The 23,845-nt window shown below is 40.0% G+C and overlaps 1 protein-coding gene across 1 annotated transcript in view; it reads right to left on the reverse strand.

Annotated features, from left to right (window-relative positions):
* The window catches only part of kirrel1b (kirre like nephrin family adhesion molecule 1b), a 151,042-nt gene that overhangs the window by 32,693 nt on the left and 94,504 nt on the right, over positions 1-23,845 (reverse strand). The window contains exons 2-3 of the mRNA XM_037681389.1: positions 9,625-9,774; positions 1,688-1,837 (exon numbers count right to left, since the gene is read on the reverse strand). Coding sequence (XP_037537317.1) covers positions 1,688-1,837; positions 9,625-9,774 — 300 coding nt within the window. The remainder of the gene's footprint in view (positions 1-1,687; positions 1,838-9,624; positions 9,775-23,845) is intronic.

The raw sequence follows: 23,845 nt of genomic DNA on the forward strand, positions 1-23,845 counted from the left end.
GAAAGTACTCGGATGAGTCAAAACCACGTGAGAGCTTGAGTCACATGACTGACCTCATTAGACGGCAGCTATAGGGTGTGCAGGAAGACAAATATGGTTAGCAAGCTTAACGCTTGGCCAATTTTTAGTCACTTCGGCTGCTTCCATATGAACAGACACTTGTGGTAGTTGGCATTTTGGTGGAAGTGGTCTCTGGCTACAAGTACTTGGGTGTACACCTGAATGACAACCTCAGCTGGAGCAACAACACCACCAGCCTGATCAAGAAAGCTCATCAGAGACTCTACTTCCTCTGACGGCTGAGACGAGCTGGTCTGGGAAGCTCAGTCCTCACCTCCTTCTACAGGTGTGCAGTGGAGAGCATCCTGTGCTCCAGCATCAACGTGTGGCATGGAGGCTGCACAGATGCAGAAAGAAAAGCTCTGCAGAGAGTGGTGAAGGCTGCACAGAAGATGTTGGAGTCAGTCTCCCCACCATCACAGACATCTACACCTCCAGATGAAGGAAGAGAGTCACCTGCATCATGAAGGACCCCACTCACCCAGCACACACACTTTTTGCCCCGCTCCCCTCAGGAAGGAGGTTGAGGAGCATTAAATGTAGAACCACTAGACTGAGGAACAGCTTCTACCCTGAGAATGTTAGACTCATGAATTTTTAACCAGAATAAGCACTGTGGAAAAAATCACATCATGTTGCTGCTCATCTGTTTCATGTTGCTGTTGATCTGTTTCTTGCTGCTGCTGATCTGTTTCATGTTGCTGCTGATCTGTTTCATGTTGCTGCTGATCTGTTTCATGTTGCTGTTGATCTGTTTCATGTTGCTGCTGATCTGTTTCATGTTGCTGCTGATCTGTTTCATGTTGCTGTTGATCTGTTTCTTGCTGCTGCTGATCTGTTTCATGTTGCTGCTGATCTGTTTTTTGCTGCTGCTGATCTGTTTCATGTTGCTGCTGATCTGTTTCTTGCTGCTGTGTTCATGCGTGCTCATCTGCTCACACAGACTCATGTTCGTGCTGCTGTTCGGTGTATTGTTTTTATGCTACTATAGTGCTTAGTGTATTTTTAGTTAAAGTTTTTCTTAGTTCATATCTTAGATCTCATTACTGTTTTTTTTTTTTTTTTTACATTTTAATACTTTTGTTGGATGTAACTGGGACCTTGTGTACACAGTTTCGTTCCACCACATGTACCACATGTGGTGAGTATGACAAATAAATAAAGAGCCTTGAATCCTTGAATTTGGTCACCAGCTTTGCTTACAGATCTTTAATTCAAGAACACATGACCTTTCGCTATGAAAAAAATACTGACAATTCTGTTTCATGCTATTTCGTCTGGTTTTAAAGACTTCAGCACATTTAGGGTGTAAAGGTCTCGCTGCTTTCTGATTTTCAGGTCAATGTTGGAGCAGTTCAACGTTTTGATGGTCTTACTGGATTTTTGTTTGTGTGAGTCTTAGTGAAGCGTGAGGTGGGGGCAGATACTCTGATTGAAAAGACCGAGGAATGTTAACGCAGGTTATTTCAAACTTCATCAGAGTTCACCCACTAACTCAGGAAACCTGCTCTTCACAAGCAAACAGCTTGATAATTCTTGATTTGGTTCATCTCCGGTTTCACTGTGCGATGAAATTAAAGGAGAAATACATACAAGACCTGTGTTCCTGTAGAAGCAGTTCACTTACTGAGTACATTAAGCTTGGCTCTCCTGGACCGCAGGGCAGCCTCCGTGGCCTGACACTCATAAAGAGAGTCATCAGACAACTCCGAGTTGGAGATTTCCAAATTGTACTGGCCGATGTCCAGCGCCCGCAGAATCCGATACCTGGGCCAGGCTGCAGGAGTCACACACAGGAGATGCAATTAGGAAACAGCTGGAAATCATTAGACAAAATGGGATTACTGTATGTAGTTGTTGGAGTACGTGCATTTGCAACACTTTTAGTCACGCTTCTCGCTTAATGTTGTCATCCTTTGTGCACGCAGAAAGCCACACCAACAAAGATGACTAACAGTTTTTGTTAATAATTGCTTAAGTGAAGAAAGAAGCACATTCAACTGTGCCACAGCAGTTGTGAGTCATCATTATGGCTCAGTGCTCTGAAAAATCTGCCATGTCTGAAGGTAATGGATGTGTGTTAGAAATACTGAATGGTGTTTCACGTCGGAACAGTGAAAATAGTGAGTCATGGATTATGAATCATGTGTTTTAAATTGGTTTTTCTTTAACCAAAACCTGTTTTCTGACATAATGGGATGTTTTTGTCTTTAAATATATACAGTATTTTCCGGAGTATAAGTCGCGTCAGTCAAAAAAAGCATCATGAAGAGGAAAAAACAAACAAAAAACATACATAAGTAGCTTTGGTGTATAAGTCGCATTTATTATGCATTTATTTAATGGTCAAACCAGCTTCATTTCGCCTGGGAGGCACAGTGTCATCCATCCATCCATCCATCCATCCATCCATGTAGTGAACATACAGATTTATTTTGGTAATTGAGGAAATATAAAAATGTGAAATATAAATTTTCAACCAAGAGATGCTGAATCCTGGGAAACTTGCTCCGTTTCCTAATTTATATATGTTTGTTGGCTGGATGACATAAAGGAACATAAAGAAAAGAATGACTGAACTTACTGGAAAGTCAAAAACTTGGCAAAACTTTACATTTTACTGAAAAACGTAATAAAAAAATAAAAGTTTATCTTGGTGGAGATTGATGTCCGAGTCATCTTAGGACATTTTGTTTTCTGACAATTCATGTCACGACTCAAACCTTTATTTTTCATTTATTTTTTGGGTAAATATTTTTAAAAAAGGATGGTTTTGAACAATATTTGTGAAATAAATTGAGCTTCACATGGTTTAATTGCCTGATTTTACCAGTTAAAGGAACAAAAGAAGCATATTTCTTGTCATGGTTGTAAAATTAATTTTATTCTTTGAATTTCTGACTTTTCCAGCAGTTTGAAATTAGATCGTGGCCTCAGACTGTTTTTCTCAGCTCTATTAGAAGTCAAAGTCACACAACTGCATCCCTCTGTTCATTAGCTCACCTGCGTCTAGCATTAACCCACTCATCCCAGTTCAAAAGACTTTATGGTGTCCTTGTCAGACAAACCCTATATTCTGTTCCTGATCGTCACTTAGTGTTGATTTTTGACCACTAAAATGCTCTGGATTCATCCTGCCTGCCTGTCCTGGGAATTTGTCTGCAATTTTTGAGTTCAAGTTCACCAACCAACATTTCTGCTCTCTGAGTAAATCAACCATTTTTTAAATAAGTATTTATCCTGTCAACAGTGGCTGAGAGGAGACCCATACGTCTGGCAAACGAGCAGAGCTGCTTGACAGACAGATGACTTCAAACACGCAACTGAGGGGAAGCTCTGTGGGCATTTCTGGGACAGAAATGCACGAAACGCATCATCCACTGCTGGTTTGTTTTGAGTTCCAGCAGAGAGAGATCTTTGCAAATTATATATGAATGCATCTGCTTTTTTAAACTAAATTTATGTGTAAAAATGTCAGAAAAAAATACATTTTAAACTGGAAACGTTCACAATTTTTTTTTTTTTTTTAGATTAAGGAGTAAAATCTTACCTTCATCTTCAGATTTGTTGTCTACTTTATAGTTAAAATGGATTTCTGCCTGATATTGTTGTAAATGTGCCAAAAGGCCAGTACCTGATTTGCTTACAGCACAATATGAATTAGAAAAAATCTGAATCTCAACTGCACATGAATCAAAGACGGAAAGCGACAAATGAGACATGCACTTGAAATGTCTGGGCAACAGTAGCTCAGCGGTCACTGCCGCTGTCCCATAATCCTGAGGTGGAAGGTTTGAGCCCAGGTTGCATTTGGTGTAAAACAATTAGATCTTTTAAGCAAGTTCACTCCTGCAGAAGAGAACAGCTGACGCTTTATCTCACACTAAACGGAGAATATTCAACGTTGTTTTCAAAACTCCCTTTGCCTGCACTGAAACGTCTGGAGACCATGATGGCGAGTCTTTAACTCGAACATCACATGGTGGTGATGACACGTTCGTAAAGAACTCACGCCATAACATGGAGATAAAAACCTGCAGGATTTTTGCACAAACTGATCAAACAGGCTCATAGATAGAAAAATGCCAAATCAATCCCTGTGTGATTTACAAACTGCAGAACGTCAGACAGCGCTGTTCCAATTACAGCCCCCCCTCCCGCCTCATCTTTCCTCTGTGTTTGAACCCTCGCCTCTCAGACAAAGACATAATCGAGCGTGACGTCCCACTAGGGGGCACTCATTGATCCTCCGTGCCCAATCCTCACATGACATCATGGATTCAGATGGCAAAGGCAGGGGAGGAGGGGGGCAGTTGGGGGTGCAGAGAGGAGAAGGAGGAGGGTGAATAGGAGAAGTGGGGGGGCAAAAGTATTAGTGGAGATTACATCATCCACTCTAGCACCTTGCAGCATAGCAACCACAGAGGTGAAAGCACCCCAGGGAGAAGGAGAAGAGGAGGAAGAGCTTGAAGAAGAACAATAAGCTCCTCTGGTTCCTGCAGGTAGAGAACAGTGTTTTAGGTTTTCACTGAGTTTCAGACATGCACCTGTGCGTTGATTAGCTATTCCGTTTTAATTCATTTCACGTCAGCACATCCAAGTGATGCTGAATTGTTTTGGTGCTTAAATGCAGATCTGCTCCATGTGTGTGGGTGAGCAAACTGCAGGTATGAATTTACTGCAAAATCTGCACGCCCACGCTGTCAAAAATATATAATCATGCAGGGCACGTAGAAGAAAAAACAACTTTAATGCACTATAACTGTCTGGGTTTTGTGTCGCAGGACTCGGCAATGCAGACGTGCACAAGCAGCTCGATAAAACGGACAAAGATTTAACGATAATGGGAAAACTAAAACACAGCTGATTGGGAACAGGTGGAAGTGGGCGGGGCAAGAGCCGAGGAGCAAAAAAACTGAATAATGATGGTAAAAACACACAGGAACAAAACCAAATACAAGGATCATAAAACACAGAAAATAACATAATAAGCAAAAAGGAATAAACTTTACAATGAACACATAAGACTACTCAAAAGAATAAACCATAGATCTTGATATCACCCATCTGCATCATTTCTTTTTGATCATAAACTGATTACGATCTTCCACCCGTGCTTAAAATTGCATCCACGAGCAGAGCATAAACAAGAGATCCAGACGAACACATCAGTCAAGGGCGAAGGGAAGAATGGCAGCACAGACAGCTGAGCCTAAAAAATGAACAGAAGGTGGTGATGGATGGCTGAGATGCAAGGAAAAAGAGACTAAGAGGACAACATGTTTATCAAGTGTGCGTTTTTGGTGCTCGCAAAGAGGCTACAAGGACAAAGTAGAGTGTTACTGACTGATAGAGAGCAGGAGGAGGAAAGGATGCAAGGAAGAAAGGACAAAGGAGAAGGAAGAGGCGGTTAAGAAACGAGAGGGAAGCTGGGATGCAAGGGATGATGAAGGTGCAGTTTTAAAGGTGAAGAAGCGGGGCATACAGGAAAAACAGACGTGCTGACCTTTGCTGAACCGGAGTGTTAAACTGAGCTGAACACAAGATTCATCCACATTGTGAATGTCTTTCTGTGACGTGTTTGTTTCAGCACAACTTAAAGAAATCATCAAGCCTGTACCGTTTGATCTGTTCCTGGGGTTATCTCTCTCGTGGAACGTGTTCCTATTTTAGTTTTGGAAAACAGACACTCTGTTTTTGAGAGTGGGACTGCCCTTTTGTTCACTAAACGTGTCCAGAGCCACAATACCTGCTACAACTGGGATTCTCAACTGGTGGCCCACGGACCACTTTAAGTGTGTTGGAGGACGTTTTTCTGGACAGTAGGGGTGATTTTATATAACTAAAAATATCTAATGATTTTTAACATTTATTGATATTTTTACATCTCTAAGACAAAATAAAATGTGAGATTCTTGTAAAGAAAGAAAAAATAATATAGTTTTTGCCCCGTTTCTAAAAACTAAAACAATAAACTATGCATTCTTATGTGATTTTTTTTTAAATTGTAGAAAAACTACATGTAATACTTTGAAGAAATAAAACGTAAAGTGAAAGGGAGTATGTTTTACTCCTTGTAATGTTTCTAGTATTCATATATTTGCTAAATAAATTACAAGAAAACTACTAAAACTAGCCCTTTTAGTTGTTATAAGAACCAATAAAATTCCGTTTTATGTCGGTTTTGGTCAAAGTTTGAACGAGCCGCTGCAGAGGGACCAAAGAGCCACATGTGGCTCCAGAGCCGCAGGTTGCAGACCCCGCCCATGAGGGAGATTTTCCCACTGTCGCCTTCATGCTTGCTTAAGATGAGTCTGCGATGAAGTTAAACTCAAAGCTGTCTGCTCCTCAGATAAATAATGTTATTAAATGACTTTTTAAATATATGAATGTTTCTGTTCAGTGCCCTGAGATAATTTGTGTTGTGACTTGGTGCTTTATAAATAACCTGAATTGAACTGCATAGTCACCAGCAGTCACAACCTTTGAGACATTACCTTTTGAGCCATGTGGCTATAAAACACTGAATTCTGCAGCTCCATTGTCGTGTGATGGTTAGCGCGGTCTCCTCTCTACAAGAACAGTCAGGAGGTGAACCTCAGTTCTGACCTTTTCATGCGCTCCATGTATCTATTGTTCCCAAAAACACATTTTTCCTCGCCCAATTCAAAAATGAAGTTGATTTTAGTTTAATTAGTGATTCTAAGTGTCAACTCGCAAAATTGTCGGGCTTGAGCGTGTCTGTTTTTGCCCTGTTGAAGTTTTCTAATCTGTCAACTCCTCACCTCGTAAATGTTGGGATGCACTTCAGCCAAGCTGCTAAAGTCTCCTTTCCTGGCATTGCTTATCTACAGACGCTGATCAGGGCCACCTCTGAAATAACAGGACACTTTCACTCCTCTCTGCCGTTCTGTGACGTGAAAAGTCGTGTCAGCCACGCTGAATCTTCAGCGTCCAGAGTCTGAACCAGCTCGAGGAGCATGTCACCCAGACACAGCACCTTGTCACGGAGGAGTTTCTCAACTTGCTCTGACGCTCTGCCTCCTCTGGCAGAGGATGTGTTGGTGGGACTCTAGACTTCCTCGGAGTGCTCTCTTCACTGCCAAAAGATATCAATCTAAATCAGCAGTTCATCTCCCTCTGCTGAGTCCAGCCTGGGCCGAGACTTCCTCTCCTTTCCTGAGCTGACAGATGAACGGAAAGTTAAAAGTTGGAGTGAGGTGCCACTGCAGCTATGACGCGCAAATCGCTGCTTCTGAAGGCAATCGAGTAAACAAATGGGCATTTTTCGTGTTTACCTTTTTGTTTCATACTCATTTTAATTAATAGAGAAATCAAGAAAAAGGCTTTGTTTGTTGTTGCACCAATAGAAGCATTAACAGGTGTAATTAGAGCAGAACAGAGATGCCACAATATTCACAGTCAGCCTTATTTTAATTGAAACGATTATAAAAACAAAGAAAAAAAAAGTATTTTGTTTGTTTAGGCGTGTGGCTGTCATAAATGTGGTTTGAATAATTAAAAAGTGTTGCACCATGTAAAAATTAAACCAAATCCAAAACATACATTTTAATTGTTTGCTGAATACAAAGGTGGAGCGTTAATGTTGTTGCCTGTTTGTGTCTGTACCATTTGCTAAATCAATAAATAGATTTTATTGAAACCTTCAGACTGTCAGGGACTACAGTGGTTAGATATTACAGCTACACCTGTACAGAATCATTCACAACACTGACTTTGAGTATATCTTGCAAGATTTCAGAATGTTGCATGAGATAGCACTATTTAACAAAGTTTGACTAAAGCCACTCCAACTCCACTCATTTGTCATTATAAGACATTATAAGACAGCATTACCATATTTTCTGCCGTACACATCGCATCTATTATGTGCCACCACTGACAACCTGGAAAAGTGGGCCGAAGTTGTGCCAAAAATCGATTGGCTGCCAAATGGTGGCAGCGGAAGCGTGCACGGGAGGACTTTAACAAGAATTTCACAAGTTTAACACTTAAAAACAATTATTTGTTTGCTCAAAATTATAGCAAAGGTGTGTCTCAGTGTAACATTGACTTAATAAATGCACTTTGACGGTCAAATCAGTTGCATTTCAAAAGCCGATTCGTGGAAGCAGCGTGCAGAGGGAGGACTCTGTGCATTTTTTTTTTTTTTAAATTTAACAACCTAAAAACAATTATTTGTTTGCTCGACTTTATAGTAAAGGTTTGTCTCAGTCAAACTTTGACTTAATAAATGTACTGTAAAGGTCAAATCAGCTGCATTTCAAAGGTATTCGCTACCTCGGTTCTCCGGGAGCGCGCAGAGGGAGGAAATCAGGAAGGAGGAATGCTGCGCATTTCTTAAAAAATTTAACAAGATTAACATTTAAAACTTTGTTTGCTCAACTTTATAGTAAAGGTGTGTCTCGGTTGAACTTTTACTTAATAAATGCACTTCAATGGTGAAATTAGCTGCATTTCACCGGGGCAGCTCAGTGAAATGAAGCTGATTTGACGGTTGCTCCAGGCGAGCTGGACGAAGGTGGCAGGCTATGGTAAGCCGATTGAGTCATTAATAGCCACTTTTACCTATTACATGACACAATGGCATGCCAAACTACTTGAATGCCACCTAGTGGCGGAAAATGGTAGTGTTCAATATTTTCAATGTCAGAATGAATGAAAACAGTCATATCTCAGCCAAAAATTGGTTTATAAATATTGGGAAAAAAAATCCATAAACACGTCACTTCACCGTATAAGTCACAGGGCATGTAAATTATGCAAAAAAACTGCAACTTAAAGGCAGAAAAATACGGTAGTCTAAGACATCAGCATGAAAGGCAGCAGGTGGAATGGAATAACAGGCCTTTAAAGAAACATTATTTTCTTCAAATATTTTAAACTGCTGATAATTTTTGCAAAACTGGACACAATAACACCACAGCCATTCCCTGTTGCAGTTTGAGGACATTGTGCTTCTACTGAATTAGCCAAAGAGGTAAAAAGTATTATTTTTTGTATACTTTGGGGAATAAAAGGAAAGTTATTGTCTTATTGGCTTCTAATTCTTCATTTTGCATGTTTGAGTTTATTTTCATCATTAAAAATAAATCTCGTCAGGCTCTGGTGGGAGTTTGACCCTTTGCATGTGCTGCTTTACCCACTCTTAAGTGTAGGGCGTTCTACTGTTGCGCTGCCTTGAAATCATTCAAAGTGTCGGCTTAAAATGTAAATGCAAATATGTGTCTGCTTTTGTCAGCGGAGTGGGGGATTTTCTCTAATTCAACATGATACACTGGACTCCTTTTGCCCAGATTGTCACTCACACACTTTTTGGTGTTTAACTCTTCTTATTCGTGGTACGGCGGTCATTTCCCTAATGTTAAAGGACCTCTAAACTTTTCAACCATATTAACTTTTGTTAGGGCTCTTTCAGTCAGAACTGAACCGAATCCATATCTGAGTTATTCCTCCTCCTCGCTTCGCTTTGATCCCTGCAGCTGGGTGAAGCTGATAGTTCTTTTCTCCGTCTAATTCCAGATTTATTTTCGCGCCTCTCACCTCGAAGGCCCTCTCCGATGCCCAGGGCCAGGCCGTCCTTGGTCCACTGTACAATCCCGGTGTAGTTGAAGACCACGCAGGACAGCACCACCCGTTCCCCCAGCACCACGGACTGATCAGCAGGCTCCTGGGAGAAACGCACACACCACACTGCAACAGAAGGACGGAGAGGGAAATCAATTTTAGGTTCCTTTCATTGCACATGACCATGAGCTGCCATCTTTTATTATGCTGTATTGAGCTAGACAGAGCCTCTCTGGTCTTATTGACTCATGCTTGTCTATACAGCGGCTGTTCAGATAATTTGTTGGGTGCTTTTATTGAGTATATGCTGGTTTACAGTCCTTTTCTTAGCATGGGTTTTTATGAGTGTGTTCTTAAATGAACCCAATCTGAGAGAAGCTTCCCCAACAGAAGAGTAAAGTGTCTGCGTTTATACACATGTGCAGTATTCTATACAAGCCAAAGGGAAGGACATAGACGAATGTTGAGATTTTAGCTTCTACGATTCTTTTAATCATTTGAATTTCTGGCTAGACTCAAAGCTCAGTTGCTCAAATTTGCATATTTATCATTCCTCTGTGTCTTCTGCATCTGTTTAGTCTCTTCGATGCACACTTTTCAAGGTTTTTCCCTGGACTTCACGAGGCTAAAACATGCACGCTGAAACGTGCATGCACGTGCAAAGCCGTGCAATTCAGCTTTTGTGCTGCAGGAACACCAATGCCAAGCCACAATCAGCTTTTTCATCACACAGTACAGAGGATTTTGCTTACACACACTCATATTTCCTGCAGCAAAATAAGCCTTTTGGCAGTTGCAGCGCTGCCAAAATACACAAATATAAAAACTACAAGTGTGGAGCCGGCTTCCATTAATGATCTCATGTACAAAGAAAAGCATTAGGTGAGGAGGCGAGGCAGAAAACCGAGGCGGTGTTTTCAGCTGCTTGCATCATCAGGTAAAATTGTTTCGTGTTGCAGAGAAAGTCTTGCAAGAAAGCACGTTAATTAAAGTGGAGAGTGAGCCTGGGCTGCATTAGATTACAAATGTACGCTCACGTGCATGAGCACACACACACACACACACACACATGCTTTTGCACAGCAATCAATCACACCAAATGTATGCATTTGTGCACATTAACACAGACATCTTATTGACTCGTGTGTGTGTGAAGCTGCACATTGAGTCAGACAGTGAGACTGCAGGCGTTCAGCTTTTTAAGCACGCACACACAGACACACAATCCTCAAGAGTTGGTGTTTGTCTTCCTGTGGGCTATTCTTTTCTTAGATGGTTAAAACAATCCCATTAGTTAATTAAGGCAAAAACTGGTTAATAAAGCAGGCCGTGTCTCTCGGGGACACGTCTCAGCGGGGATCAAGCACAAAGGTGCAAACAACAGGGAGATTTACTGATTTGTCAGGAGGATTACACTTGTCATGTTGTTTGTGTGAAAGCCTCCTTTTAATAGAGGGCAGGAATCTTCACACTTCACAGGGAGGGCTTTGATGTTTCTTTATCTTTTATTCTGGATTCTGACTCCAGAGAACAACTCAGCCGACTGTGTGCTGATAACCGTGTCGTTCAAATAAAAATTTTAAGAGAACATTTCTGTTTAAAGAAAGCAGCGTGGCTCAAATGATGACACAATGTGCAAATCATTTTTTGTGGTGCACACAAAAACTCATTTTGTTTAATTTGTTTTTTTTTGTAGTGACATCTATCAGAACCAGCGTTAATAATTGGGATTGGGTTTATTTGGCTATGTATGCATGTTTCACAGAAAAGTCCTTTGATTCCAGACTCACTTGCTCTTAAACTTCAGAGCACCTGAATATGTTGAGCAATTACAAGTAAACATGCATTGATAATAATAAATAGATGAACAGACCCACATGCACGAACAGAAGTCCCACTTCAGTTTTGTAGGAACCTACTTCTTGTCACTTCACTGTAAAAAGTCGGACACAAAAATGTTTTTTTATTTCTTCCTGTGGCTGTGTGTATATGTGCCCGTCCATCCATCCACTCATTATCATCTTCTTGTTCTGGAGTCGGTCATGGGGGCAACAGTCCCAGACATCTCTTTCCCCAGTCACTTCTTCTAGCTGTTCTGGGAGGACCTTGCGACATTTCCAGGTCATCCTGGGTATTCCACAGAGTCTCCTCTGATTCTGACATTCCCGAAGCCCCTCCCTATTCTGGCAGATCCTGATCACCCACTCTATGATGAGTTCAGGTTGCTTCCATCTGGATGCCAGTATCTGCTGCCCAGATGTAGGACAGAGAGAAAAACAATTCATCCCTGTAGTGATCAGGCTTCTCAACGAACAATGATGATCTCTGTTCAGTAGTCCCTCTTTCGGCTGCTCCCTGCATTAAGGGTCGCCACAGCGAACTAAGTCGCACGAAGACTTGGCAGTTATTTTTACCCCGGATGCCCTTCCTGACGCAACCACAGACACCGAGCTACCACAGCCATCTGTGTAGAGCAGAGAGCTGCTATACCTGGAGGAGCAGATGGTGGGGGTTAAGGGTCTTGCTCAAGGGCCCAGAGTGGGACGAATGAGGGTGGGGGCAGGTAAAGGTGCTTCACCTACCCAACCCACATTTTTCATGTTGTTGGTACTGGGGCTTGAACCGGCGATCTTCCGATCACAGGCCCAGCTTCTCTAACCTCTGTGCTACCACTCCCCTCTTTGCCACCTGCAAGCGCTCTTGGCCACGCCCACTTCTCCGTTCTGCACGGTGAACAGCTGTTCAGCTGCAGCAGGGAGGTTCCCAGGGAGCACCCTTACCAGATGACTGTACCTCCTCAACTGGTTCCTCTTGATGTGGAGGAGCAGCGGCTCTACTCTAAGTCTCTCCCCGATAACTGAGCTACTCACCCTATCTCTAAGGGGAGTCCAGCTGTGGAGGAAACTCTTTTCAGCCGTCTGTATCCTGGATCTTGTTCTTTCGGTCATCTGTGCCTGTCTATTACTAACGTATCAAATAAAAACACTGGACCAATCAAAATGAAAACCGCAGACAGAAATCAATGGATGCACATTTACAACTGTTTAACTTTTGAACTCAATACAGTTCAGGATTTCTGTCACAAACAAATGAGCTAAAAAAAAACAAAAAACACCAAAATGGCTAAAATTCTGTATCTCTAAAACTCTGCCATGATACTATAGTTGGTGGCTGATATGCCTCCTTTCATGGAATCCTAGGCCGTTACTTCTTAAAAGCAATTACAAGAAAAGCTGCTCATAAATTTAAAGTAATAAAATACAAATCCTCCAAGCAACTTTAGGGAGAACAAGAGTATCTCATTAGTTGTGTGCCTACAGTAAAATCTGATGCTTTTGACCCAAAAATCCTCTTTATTCAGCTATAAAGACATAAATCTGCTGCAGAAGAAGCACTGTGACTAAACACCGTCCACTGACCTGACAGTCTTACAAACTATGCTTCAAAGTTGAACTCTTGCAAACTTGTATCATGACTTTACTCTGTTGTATTGTGTGTTTGTACAACAATCAGCTTAACAAAAGTTTTTTCTAAAGTTGCTAAAAAAAACAAAACAGTATACATGTAAAAGTTATTCTAATATACCGGTAATTATCATCTGTTAAAAACAAAACAGTTCAATACCTCATGACATAAGGTACGGTTGAGTATTTTATTTGTTTTTATTTTTATTTTGTATATTTAAAGCTTTTCAGCCATATCTATATTTACCAATATGTCCTTGCATTCAGCTGTTTTTAGTTTGCTTTGTGTCTCTGGCCATTCCTCTCTTCAGCTCTCAGCTATCAACACCCCACAGCTACACGTCATCTCTTCAACCTCACCTGCACTCACTCTTTAATCAGCCCTCCAAGCTTAACACACGGTTCTCAGTCATTTATTGTACTAATTGTTCATTTTTTATTACAGTTTGCTTTTATAGTTATTTTGCTGCCGTCAGCTTTTTATGTTGATTAAAGTTTCTGTTTTCTCAGTTGTTTGACCCTTTAGGGCCTGTATCAGAGCTACACTCAATACCCTAACACACGTGCCAAACTCAAGGCCCGGGGGCCAAATGTGGCCCTAGTTGACATAATTTCTGGCCCCCAAGATGATATTTAAAGATAAAATACTGTTTATCACTTTAATTTTTTCAGTAATCTTTGATTATGATGTCAAAAGTGCAACAGAGAACACCAAATGCAACCAATCAAACTCTTGTTGAGGAACCTGCAACCAAGAAAAGCTGTTGGGTATCTAACTTGAGTTAATGTGGATTCTAAAACTGGCCATTAGTTTGAAAAAGGGTTTAATTTTGCCCCCCTTGAAGAGTCTTTAAACGGTTACATCAACAATGAGATATTAGTCAATAGCAAAAACCAAGATTTACCTAAAAGATGTATCAAAATGGACAATCTAGTATATAGGTGATGCTCCATTGTAATCTATTTTTGAAAACAATGCTTGTATAGGAGCAGTAAGAAATATTCCAGGCTGTGATTAAAAAAAGAGGACTTTGTGACTGAACAACGTTCCACAATTCATTGTAAAATGATCTAAGCATGATCAGATTTTCTTGAAAGCTCTAAAAAGGTTATTGAAAACAAACTGAGAAAAGTATAAAAACCTTAAATAAACCATTTAGTGTGAATTCATGACTGTCGTGAAACATTTCATCAGTCCCACACATAAACTTAGAGTAATTCAGCCTATTTCCCTGCACAGATTAGCTTCAACTTTCTGATGTGTTTCCAAATGAACCACAGAACTTTTTCTATTCTCAAACTTTCAACTGAATGAAGATAACGCCTGCCAGTGCACTGTGTGCTTACAAATCCCTTTTTTGGATGAATGACTCAGGTAATGGACAGATGTGACTTTTTCCTTTAGAATTCGCTGGAACAAATGGTTTAGAGCAGACCCAACCATAAAACTACCCCTACCGTGTGTCACCACTGAGATGGGATTCTTGGCTGAACACAGGGAGTATTGATTTTATTGTACATCAGATTCTTGGAGGTCCTTGTGTTCCTGCCACACACGGTGGGGATCACTTTTCAAATCCTGATGGAGTCGTAAACATTACCATCTGAGGGAGACTTTTCTCTCCCGAGAAGGAACTCTGCGGGTTATTTTGTGACCTCTTGAACTATACTACACATCTGCCCCTGGGGTAAACTTTGTCAGCTACTCTGGGGAGGGGAATATAGTCTTGATTGTTTTTATTTATTTGTGCACAGTCTGTCAGATTGTGGGTTGCATGGCTCATCAAGGAAGTTTATTTTTCTTTCAGCTAAGAATCAAATATATTTTTGATTAAGGCCCTGGGAGATCTTTGTTTAGAACATGAATTCCATCTCCAACCTGTGATGTAAAGATGAGACTTCGATAGACATCTGCTCTTTGGAATATTTACTCTCATACTTTGACTACTCAGTAATACTTAAAATTTGAATGAAAACAAAACAAAAACCTACTAAATAAACAATTTTCAAACCTTTTTGAATTATTTGGATCATCTGATTTTTATAACTTGTGTGAATATCTGCTTAATGCCTTTTTATTTACCGTACTTGCCACCGTACACGTTGCACCGCAGTATAAGTCGCATCTATTATTTGTCATCGCTGACGCGTTTGTTACGTGTCACTGCACCGTTAGTACCGGTGTTGTGCCAAAAATCGATTGGCTGCCAAATGGTGGCCGTGGGAGCGTGCCCGGGAGTACTTTAACAAGAATTTAACAAGATTAACACTTAAAAACACTTTTTTTTTTGCTCGGAATTATAGCAAAGGTTGAACAGTTGAAATTTTTCTTAATAAATGCACTTTGACGGTCAAATCAGCTGCATTTCGCCTGGGCGGCGCGGTGAAATGCAGCTGATTTGACGTTTGCTCCAGTTCTGGAGCGAGACAATGGCTGCTAAGGCAAGCCAAGTGTCTCATTAATAGCCACTTTTACATATAATGAGACACTTGGATTGCCATAAAGGTCAAGGGCCCTCTAGTGGCTGAAAATGGTAGCGTTCAATATTTTCCATGTGAGAATGAATGACATCTGATCTCTGTCAACAATTGGGTTATAAATATGGGAAAAAACACAAGTCGCTTCACTGTATAAGTCACAGACATGCTAATTTATGCAAAAAACTGCAACTTACGCAGCAAAAATTACTGTAAATATTTGCTGCCTAAATGCATAATTTCTGAGTGTTTTTGTCTTTAGACCTAAAAAATCAAACTGAAATATTAGATGAGACATAACAATGAAAAGTAAAGCTGTCTTCATTCCCCTTGGAGAAGAGGAGGAAGAAGAAGGAGCTGCTGAGAACTAATATCCTGCTGACATGAGTGATATACATGTGGGTCATGTTCTGCATGATTTATGCAAAATTAACAGCTATTACAAGAACGGGCCTTCTTCTTTTTCATGTAGAATTCCACGTAGAACAACATGCTTTCTCCTGGGAACCACCGCCGTGTGTTTGCTGTGTTTCAGGAAGAGGAGAACGGACAGAAATGAGGAGAAAGGAAGCATTTCAATTTGAGTGTGTTGTAATTTTTGTGTGTTAAGGTGTGTGTGTTGGTTATGAGTGTATGTTTTTTGTGAATGTGTGTGGCCTGTCAGCCTGCAGCAGCAACTCAGATAGCAGAGGAGAGAGCCGCACTGACAGAGAACAGAGATGTAATTAACCCTAAGGGATACCCACCCTCTTTATCCCTCCTCCCTACAACACCCCCATCCCCCCGAACACCCCCTTACACACATACACACACACACACACACACTGCTGTCTCTTTGCTCATCTTTTCCTCCTCCCTTATGATGCATTATATTTGAATGTGGAATTTGTTTTTTCCATCTTAAAGGATGGGAATATACTGGAATGCCCACCAGAGTTAGAAAATCCATATCATAATGATTTCTCTCACTTTTTACCTTTTTCTATTAGTCACACATAAAGAACTTTACAACTTTTTCTGCTGAACATGTGTTTGAATGCTTCAAATGTAGAGCAATTTATTGATTCTGGCTTGCAATGCCGTTAACAATTAGCCTGGTCACTGAGCGCAGCCGTTACAAATCCCAGTGTTTTTTATTTTATTTTTTACTAACACTGTTAGGTTGGATATCACAATATTATTTCCAGATCCAAGTTCTGATTTCTGAGGTCGATGTAACTCAACGTTTGATTGAAACTCCCCTTTTCCAGTTGTCTAATCCAATGTATTTATAAAACACATTTAAAACTGCAGCTGTTGCTTAACAATAAGATCAAGGCATTAATTAAAGAAAAAAATAACAAAATGTAATTAAAAGCATCAAAATAAAAAAAATTACAACACAAAAACGATGAGAAACAATGAAATACAGTTGCTCTTCTCCTCTTTTAAAATGTCACAAACCAGTTTGTCTTTCCATTATAGCCAATCTGAGCTTTAAGACTTTGCTTTTAATTATTGAAGTCCACTGTGTCTGTTATCAAAAGTACAATTATAGTAATGATTACATTAAAAACTGGCCAACTGCTGGAGTCAACCCAATTCAAGATGGCCATCAATCAATCACACAAATGTCTTTAACTCACTCCTTTTCACTGATATTGAGGTCAAATTTGGTGGAGTTGTTGCTGAGAGTCATGCTCAACTTTTACTCTGAGCACTGCACATTTCGTGACGTCCTTGCTAAAATCTTTGGCATCGTTTATAGTGAACACAGTACGTTACCAAAACATTTCATGAAAGACTGGATGGACAGCCAAGAAGTCATTCAAGATTAGTCTCAAAGGGCGATACGTTTTCCTTCTCTTTATTTCTTTACTGTACTTTCCTTCTACGTTTCTAGTTTTTTCCTCACTGTGTTTTCTGTCTCTTTTTCAGGCTGCTGTTACGTTCAGCCTCCTCCGTGCTCCTCCTTTTCACCCTTCTCTTCACCTTTCCACCCCGGCCTTACCACCCTGAGGGATGATGTTCTCTTCCTCTCCCACTCTCATCACACAATGACCCGCTGATACAATACACACAGCTCCACAACAAAAGCCACACTGCCTAATCACATCATCTTCTCAAACTCCAATCACTTGTGTTCATTTTTGTCTGGGTTTTTTCTCCTCGGGCTGATGACCAGTGCTGTCATACTGTCCCCATCAATTCATACTTATGTAGGATTTATTAATCTAATTATACTGCAATAAATTCAGCACATTGGTTCATGCATTTTATATGAAGAGAAGGATTATTATCCAGGCACTCACTGGACAGAGGTGCTGCATTCTGCTGCTATAAAACAGGAAATATAAATATGATTTAGTAAAATACGGTGGCTGACGGGTGCAAAACAACTGCAAACGGTGGAAACTGCTGCAAACAGTGGAAACAGCTGCAAACAGTGGAAACAGCTGCAAACAGTGAAAACTGCTGCAAACAGTGAAAACAGCTGCAAACAGTGAAAACAGCTGCAAACAGTGAAAACAGCTGCAAACAGTGAAAACTGCTTCAAACAGTGAAAACTGCTTCAAACAGTGAAAACAGCTGCAAACAGTGGAAACTGCTGCAAACAGTGGAAACAGTTGCAAACAGTGAAAACAGCTGCAAACAGTGAAAACAGCTGCAAACAGTGAAAACAGTTGCAAACAGTGGAAACTGCTGCAAACAGTGAAAACTGCTGCAAACAGTGAAAACAGCTGCAAACAGTGAAAACAGCTGCAAACAGTGAAAACAGCTGCAAACAGTGAAAACAGCTGCAAACAGTGAAAACTGCTGCAAACAGTGGAAACTGCTGCAAACAGTGGAAACAGCTGCAAACAGTGAAAAAAGCTGCAAACAGTGAAAACAGCTGCAAAGAGTGGAAACAGCTGCAAACAGTGGAAACAGCTGCAAACTTGCGCCACAAAATGTAAGTGCTCCAGACCACTAGGGGCAGTCGAACAAAGAGCAAATCATAAAAGAAACTTGGAGGAAGAAAGAAGTTTGCCAACCGCAAATCTCACAAGATATCTTTCTTCCTCCAAGTTTCTTTTATAATTTGTTCTTTGTTCAACTGCTCCTACAGATCTGGAGCACTTCCGTTTTGCGGAGCGAGTTTGAATTTTTTTTTCACTGTTTGCAACATTTGCAATGTTTGCATTTGTTTTTGTGTTTACATGTTTTTGTGTTTGCATGTTTTTTGTGTTTGCATGTTTTTTGTGTTTGCATGTTTTTTTGTGTTTAGATGTTTTTGTGTTTGCATGTTTTTGTGTGTTTGCATGTTTTTTGGGTTTGCATGTTTTTTTGTGTTTAGATGTTTTTGTGTGTTTGCATGTGTTTTTTGTGTTTACATTTGGTTTTTGTGTTTGCATGTTTTTTATGTTTGCATTTATTTTTGTGTTTGCATGTATATTGTTTGTTTTTTGTGTTAGCGTTTGTTTTTTATGTTTACATTTGGTTTTTGTGTTTGCATGTTTTTATGTTTGCATTTGTTTTTGTGTTTGCATGTGTTTTTTTGTTTTTTGTGTTTGTTTTTTGCGTTTACGTTTGTTTTTTGTGTTTACATGTGTTTTTTGTGTTTTCATGGGTTTTTTGTGTTTGCATTTGATTCTTTTGTGTTTGTGTTTGGTTTTTTAGTGTTTGTGTGTCTTTGAGTTTGCATCATACATGTGTTTGCTGCACGTTTTGCCGTTTGCTGCATGTTTGGCTGTTTGCTGTGCATTTGCACCCATCGGGCACCGTAGTAAAAGCCATCAAAAACTGACAAATTTCAACATCACAGTTTAGAACGAGCGTTGCTGAATCCTGGTAATCTATCTCCATCTTTTTCTTCTTTGGGCTGCTCCCTTCTTCAGGGGTCGCCACAGCTAACTAACTCGCACAAAGACTTGGCGATTGTTTTGACGCCTGATGCCCTTCCTGACACAACCACAGACCACCGAGCTACCATAGCCCTCTGTGTGGAGCAGAGAGCTGCCATCTAGAGCGCCCAGCGGAGCAGATGGTGGGGGTTAAGAGCTCATGGGCCCAGAGTGGGGCAAATGGGGGTGGAGACAGGTGTGGTTGCTTCACCTTTCCCAGCCACATTTTGATGTCAGTACGTGGAGTTGAACCGGCAACCTTCTGATCACAGGTCCACCTTCTATAACCTCTGTGCCACCACTCCCCCGGTAATCTATCCACATCAAATCGTACAAAAGTGGAATAAAAGTGTTGAACTGTGTTTAAATGTTTTCATGTTGCGTAATACATGCAAAAAATAATTTTGCATTTTTAGAAAAGTGTTTTCACTGCTCTTGCACAAACTTCCAGCTATAGTTATTTCAACAAATCTGCTGCATGTTCTTGGCCACTTTCCTTTATGAAGTGAGGTAGTCAGAGAAACGGCACTGGTTTCAAAAACACAGTTAAAATGTGGGTTGTTATTGCTGAATAGAAGAAGCTTGCAAAGATCATCACATATTTCCTTTAGCATATGTTTATATTTCTTTATGAGCATTTTAAAGCAAAATGATGCTTTTGAATCCTTGTGTTCACCAGAAAATATGTTTGAAACGGCTTCAAAAATAGGTGTTGTCACATGTTTAAATAGCTTTAAATATTCAAATTTAGCCTTCATTTCACTAGGATTTACAGGCCATGAAATTTAGTTAGAAACATTAAATGCACCAAAATGCTTTCTATATTTTGGCCAGCAGCAAAGCATTCAGTGTAGTTTTATTTTCAACTAACTGGGAAGCTAATCCTCAATGGGATTGCTTTAGTTAAACTCAAGATGATCTGAAAATCATTCCTTTAAATATGCATTTCTAAGAAAAATGCGAGAGAAGTGGATCCAAACAGCCGCTAAATAAATGTATACATTCTAGCTTTCTCTCCATAATGACAAACTTGTTTGTAACTACACACAATTTGATATCTATAATTTAATGATTTCTTTCCTCAGTCAGTAGCTGCGACTGATTGCAATTAGATTTTTTTTATTTGCTTACTAAACTCCGGTAAATGCAATTTGTTTTTGCTCTTTAACACTGCGTGTAGCCTACTTTTTTGCAAGTGGATAATTACAAATATGCAACATCTATAAACAGCATGCTGCATCATGTTGTTGTTGACATTAATGGAGTAAACAGGTCTTAATGTACTGTTTGCACCAGGGTTTCCCACTGTTTGCAGCCTAGTTGCTGATAAAGACATGGAAAGCTGAAAAAGCGTAGTTTCCTAGGGATTTTATAAAGGTTAAAGAAGATTAATGTTTTGTTTCAATCAAACAGTGACTCAAAAAAGTAAACGGCCAGCAGCCTCCTTAGAGAAAGTCGTGCACTTTGCTGACCCGTCGTCCCATCTCCCAGTGGGGATGAATTGCTACTTCTGTTTTTGCACCTGACGGGTAAAGGCCACCATTACTGCTGCCCTATGATGCTGTGCTGTCTCTGAACGTTTGTCACTTCCCAATTAGCTCATTTGTATTTGCTGTGGCCTGTTATTTTGCAGGTAATTTTGTATTTTGCATGCAGTTTACAACCTTTTGTTTATAGAGTAAAAGCAAAGAAAAAGTTTGCTAAATGCAGCAGTCAGGATGTTATAACTAGCGCCAAACAAATGATCATGCCTTTGTGCCGCTTGACGCACGATATCGCTCCTGCAAATCCAATCCAGGCTCTCTGCTTTTTGGAATTCAAGTCGTTCAAGTCACGACAGATCATCCCTTATTGTTTGTCGCTATCCCATTAGCTCACTCGTCTTTGCCATGACTACAAAAAGGTGTTATCTTTCAGGTGACTTTCTATTTTGCAGGCAGCTCACACATTTTCAGTTAGTTCAAGGATGTGAGAGAAGGAACTGAAAAGGAAATTGGCTCAGTGCAGCTGTCAGAAATGTATACCTCGGCTGTCTTTTCTTTTGTTGTCTTAATGATAACACCACTAAAACAACTTCATCACAACACTAATCCCAACAACCTTGACTCCAGTCATGTACAAACTCTCACGCAGTGGTCTTTTAGGAATTGAAGGGAATTTGTAAAGCACATTTTTTGCTATTTTTCTGAAGGACTTTGTTTAGTCATCTTTTTAGACATAAGAATTCAACCTCTGTTTCCTCAGCCACCCTCCAATATGGCTGCCAGGGGCCAAACCGTTTCCTGAAAGTGAACTGAAGCTAAATGAACAGTCAGTTTGCAATGTTTGTAACCCTAAACTGCAGACCTTCAGCCCCCTGAAGCACACATCCTTTGACTCCCCACCCCAGATCCTGCCACGCAGACCCTCTCTTTTAGTTTGTGTTGCAGCTCTGCCTCTGGGCTACAGCTCGCTCCCATTTCAGCTATCAGTCTCAGGCAGGAGAGGGCATGCTGTGTGGGTACACTGGAGCTTTGTCCGTGTTTACACGCATGCCTGCTTATATAGCTGCTGCTTTTTGTGTTGTGCATGCCATGTGCATGCATTTTGACATTTCTAAAAAGGCAGCAAAGGGCAAAGAGCAAAGAAAAAAAAACGTATTTGTGACAGAGATTTTAAGAGGAAGAAATTAACATGAAGGGCCCACGTTTCCAAGTGCATGTTTGTAGGTTACAGATGCACTCGAAAACTAAGTGCAAACAAGAAAAAACATGATATTAAAGGATAAATAAATAAATTTAAAATAGCCAACTTCAAAATGTTCAAAAATGTTATTTTAAATGCTTATTTATGACCTCTGTATGCCGACACAAAATGTTTTGCATAAATGCACAATGGTTTCATGTTTATTCTACAATAATCATAAACATTTAAATAAGTTTTTTTGTTTAATGTATAAAATTAATTACTTTTTTATGTTATCGTACTAAAAAACAGCAACAAAAAAGCATAATAAGAAACACAAAGTGGGAAACTTTCATTACTTTTGATTTACTGAGTATAGAAACCAAAAGTCAACAATGAAGATACATATTTTAAGCAAAACAATACATAAATCTTCAAGTATAACATGTAAAAATATTTTTAAACAGGGCACAGCAGCAGTTTGAAATTTAAAAGTTGTCTTTCATATGTTTGCACTTTAGGACTGTTTTTACATTGCTGCTGCATCAAAGGAAAATTACAAAACAACAGCAAAAACAAACAAACAAACAAACAAATAAATAAATAAAGGGCTCTGATATGAAAGAATGTCACTGAATGACAGCAGAGACAGGAAAGATGAATTATTGTAGGCAGATCAGATACAGTACATGAACGTGCAGAGAATGATTAAACTAAAAGTTTTCATCATGGCAGATTAGTTTTATTATATTTTCTACCCTCGTTTCACTTACAGCCATGTATTTATGATCCAGCCTGTTAAAGTAAATACAATGAAAAGTTTCTTTCCTTGTTGCATTTTAAAGCGTTGTGCTCCTGCAATCATTCACAAACTAAAGGTCAGTATCCGGCTGTTTGTTTCTGACGGGCCGTGCGGGGCAGCTGCAGCCTCCCTGCAGAGCCACACTCACTGCTGCCTGGTTCATTTCATGTTTTTCACAAATATCATTCATGCAACATTTTGTGCCTCCAAAGCAGCTGGCGTTTAACTGACAGTGACGTGCACGAGATCAGCCAGAGTTGGGCTGAGTGAGGCTGACACAGAGGGACAAACACAAAGATTGTCTCAGTGTGTCGCAGCTCGCTTGGTGTTTGTTGTAAACAGAGCTCCGTGGTTTCCCGGTGTCCCCTCCACTAACCAACGCCACTTTTGTTTCCTCTCACAAACTCTTCCAGCAGCACAGAGGAGCGGCGTGACGCCGACCCACCGAGCAGATGCTGAACAAACCAGGCAGTTATTGGAAATCGTGCACACAGGAAAAGTTACAACCATATGGATGCAAGAACACAAATGCACGCAAAAGTCACAAACACACATTAAAACTGCAGAAATGATCAAGCTACAGAAACACACTCAAAATATTTTGTTAACGTACATCCAAATATATATAACTATACATAATCACATGGTATTCAATCCATGTTTTACTTTGTATATCCAAATAATTAAAATCCCAGTATTCATTGGAAAAAATACACATCACCCACTAACATTAATGCCAGAGTTTTAATTGTCATTAAAGGTCATTTTATGCTGAGAAGGAACTTATAGTTGTTTTTGTCAAACCTTGAAAATACTGTTTTATGCAAGCTCATGTCATATTGTAAGATGTTGTGCTTATAGTATGTGCTTTATATGACTCAGCTACTACAGCGCCAACTTTTAGCCCAAAACATGTAAATATATAT

This window comes from Nematolebias whitei, chromosome 9, assembly GCF_014905685.2.
Source record: "Nematolebias whitei isolate Nwh7 chromosome 9, NemWhi1, whole genome shotgun sequence".
NCBI lineage: Eukaryota > Metazoa > Chordata > Actinopteri > Cyprinodontiformes > Rivulidae > Nematolebias > Nematolebias whitei.